Source organism: Vicia villosa, unplaced genomic scaffold, assembly GCF_029867415.1.
Source record: "Vicia villosa cultivar HV-30 ecotype Madison, WI unplaced genomic scaffold, Vvil1.0 ctg.000958F_1_1, whole genome shotgun sequence".
Classification (NCBI taxonomy): domain Eukaryota; kingdom Viridiplantae; phylum Streptophyta; class Magnoliopsida; order Fabales; family Fabaceae; genus Vicia; species Vicia villosa.
In genome coordinates, this window is record NW_026705430.1 from 444256 (window position 1) to 447070 (window position 2815).

Genomic DNA, 2815 nt, shown 5'->3' on the forward strand with positions numbered 1-2815 from the left:
CAATGAAATGCGTCAGACATCAAACACGTCTATATATAGATATATTTAAATAGAAGTATAACTTAATATATTTATTGATAGCGTGTTATATTAGACACATACACGTTTTTTCATCAGATACGTTTTTATTTGAATATCTGTTAATTAATGTGTATTTTAATAAATTTATATGTGTTGATGTAATATTAATGTGCCACGTGCTAGACATCAGACACGTCTTTATTTTGACATATTTAAATAAATGGACATTTTCTAAAGATGTAATCAATAAAGAGAAGGGAGGGTGTCAAGCAATTTCCTATATTGATACACAAATTAAACCTTCCCAAACTTTATAAATGACATCCACAAGCAACCTCAATAAATGCAAAGCTAATATAATTAAGATTCCTCTATCTTCTACGTCAAACCTTGCCAAACACTCTATAATATAGCCCAAAGAAGAAAACATAGTCACAACACAAAACCCTTTTCATATTATTTCATGCATCATTTCTTCCAACCATAAATAGTCCCTTATCCTTTTATATAAAAACTCATTAGTGCAAACATAGGAAGAAATCCAAGAAGCTTGAAAATTTCCTTCTTGGTAAGAAAATTCAAGAGCACTATTGCAAAAATTCAAAGATGAGCTACACGACGCCAATCGTTAGTAAACTCTATTGTTCGACGTCGCAGACGATGTTCGGTGTGAGGAAAAGGCCACATGTGGTGAATGGAGGTGGTTTTGTAGTCACCGATTGTAGTACTCAAAAGGTTGTTTTCAAGGTTCATGGCTGTGGTATTCATGGTAAAAAGGATGAGTTGATTCTTCGAGATGGTGATGGAGAAGCTTTGCTTCTCATGCGTCGAAAGGTAGGTATCATATATTAACATGTATCTAAATTTTATTGATCTTCACATTTTTATATTTTTCAAATAAATATTTATCTTTTTTTTTTTTGATAATATATAGGGAGGTATGGTTGAGGCTCTAAGTATTTACAAGAAGTGGAAAGGTTATAGTGTAAACTATGAAGGATTACAGAAACTTGTTTTCAGCTTAAAAGAACCTGGAAATTCATGTTTGGTTAGGAATAGAGGAATCAAAATTTCTATTGAGTCAAGTGTTGTTGGAAACAAAGGTTGGGACTTTGAAATTAAGGGCTATTTTCCAGATAAGCATTGCAGCATTGTTGACAATAGAGGCAACATAGTAGCACAGGTAAGACTGTAGTCGCAGACGTAGACACACTTGTCAGAACTTCGTAATCAAATATTGTGTTTTTATTTATTTTGCGATTAATTGTTTATTGGTTGATGTGTTTATAGGTTGGGATGAATAAAGAAGTTGAGAAATTGATGGAAAGCAAGGATTTGTATCATGTGGTTGTGAAACCAGGGATGGATCAAGCTTTTGTTTTTGGAGTCATAGCAACTCTTGACTATATTTATGGAGAATCTACTTATTGTTAATTAATCCAAAGTTGTGAAGAAGAACTATAGAATATGATATATAGTATTGTTTTGATGTGATTATTTATATGAAAAACCAAGTTAATATTGGTTCAATTTTCTACTATTATCATCACATTATATTGATAGTTATTATTTGTAACAAGTAAAGGGAATTTCGTTGTATATTATGGCAAGGAAATTTATTAATTTGGTTGTTAATTTATTATGTTAAATGTTGTTACTTTCGTTTTGTTGGATAACGATGTGTGTAAAAGTATTATTGTTTATAAACTTGTTTCGAATCTTTCTATGAATTTGAATTGGTGGTGAGTGAGTTAGTTTGAAGTGCTTTTTGAAATAGAGAATGGCATCTTTGAACAGATTATGCATGTTTCTTTTTGCTCTTAATATATTCCCTTTTTGCTGGTAGAAGTTAATAACAATTTGGTCAAAACTAATTTTAGTAAAATTTACTAAAAAGTATATACATATATTTTATTATACACATGTTATATTATAATATTCTGTACAAGCATAAATTCCTGGTGCAGGAACAATTGCTAGATACATGCATTGTGTTATTACAAAATATGTAATTTTCATTTCTATGTGTAATACACAGTACATGAATTATGCAAGAATTCAGCATGGGTCTATAGTGGTCAAAGGAAGACCATTAAACATTAAAATTAAAAAAAAAAATTAGGATTGAGCCCACACCCTAGCTAAGCATTTGTTTACTCTTAAATAGAAAAATCACGTGATCTCGTAACACTTGTCTTACAAGATAGTTGTTTTCATAGAAGATTTTAGGATTTTTAGATCCTAAATCCTAACTATAAAATCTAACAAGCAATTGAAACTAAGATACACATCATTTTAAATTTCAGATTCACGACCTCTACTGACCAGATCGTTAGAGTCTTTATAGATGTATTCCATTGCAAATTCAATAGATTGCATCGTGGCGGCCTCTACTGACTGGATCGTTAGAATCTTTGTAAATGTATTTCATTGCAAATTCAATAGATTGTGTCGTGGAGTTCATAATTGTGATCACCATTACAACCATTTGAAAATAAAGATATTTCATGATCATAGAACGCACTTTATGAGAAAATGTCCACAAATTTATCGGAAAATGCTCGCGAATTTTTCACTTTATTTATGGTGAGATGATGAACCTCCCATCACACATAAAAAGAAAATTCACTCTCCGACTAGGAAGTAAATGACTTTCATATATATCTCTTGACGGACATTCAAGGGCAATGAAAAAGTTATTTAGAAGTGGAATGACCACATTGAAATTAAATGTTCGAATTAGGGAGATAGAACACGACATAGAGGATCCTAAGTGTTCCCATCCACCGAGAGA

General features: G+C 31.2%; 1 protein-coding gene across 1 annotated transcript; it reads left to right on the forward strand.

Moving 5' to 3' along the window:
* Nucleotides 1–339: 339 nt before the first annotated feature.
* Nucleotides 340–1644, forward strand: LOC131632541 (protein LURP-one-related 6-like). The gene is made up of 3 exons (XM_058903281.1): nt 340–855; nt 956–1204; nt 1312–1644. The coding sequence occupies exons 1-3, from the start codon at nt 628–630 to the stop codon at nt 1453–1455; spliced, it is 621 nt and encodes a 206-aa protein (XP_058759264.1). The 5' UTR covers nt 340–627; the 3' UTR covers nt 1456–1644.
* The last annotated feature ends 1171 nt before the right edge of the window (nt 1645–2815 follow it).

Bases quoted from the DNA above. Each gene is read 5' to 3' on its own strand.
- LOC131632541 (XM_058903281.1), top strand. From the start codon at position 628: ATGAGCTACACGACGCCAATCGTTAGTAAACTCTATTGTTCGACGTCG. The intron at 856-955 runs GTAGGTATCATA...GATAATATATAG, and splicing joins TGCTTCTCATGCGTCGAAAG to GGAGGTATGGTTGAGGCTCT. The intron at 1,205-1,311 runs GTAAGACTGTAG...ATGTGTTTATAG, and splicing joins GAGGCAACATAGTAGCACAG to GTTGGGATGAATAAAGAAGT.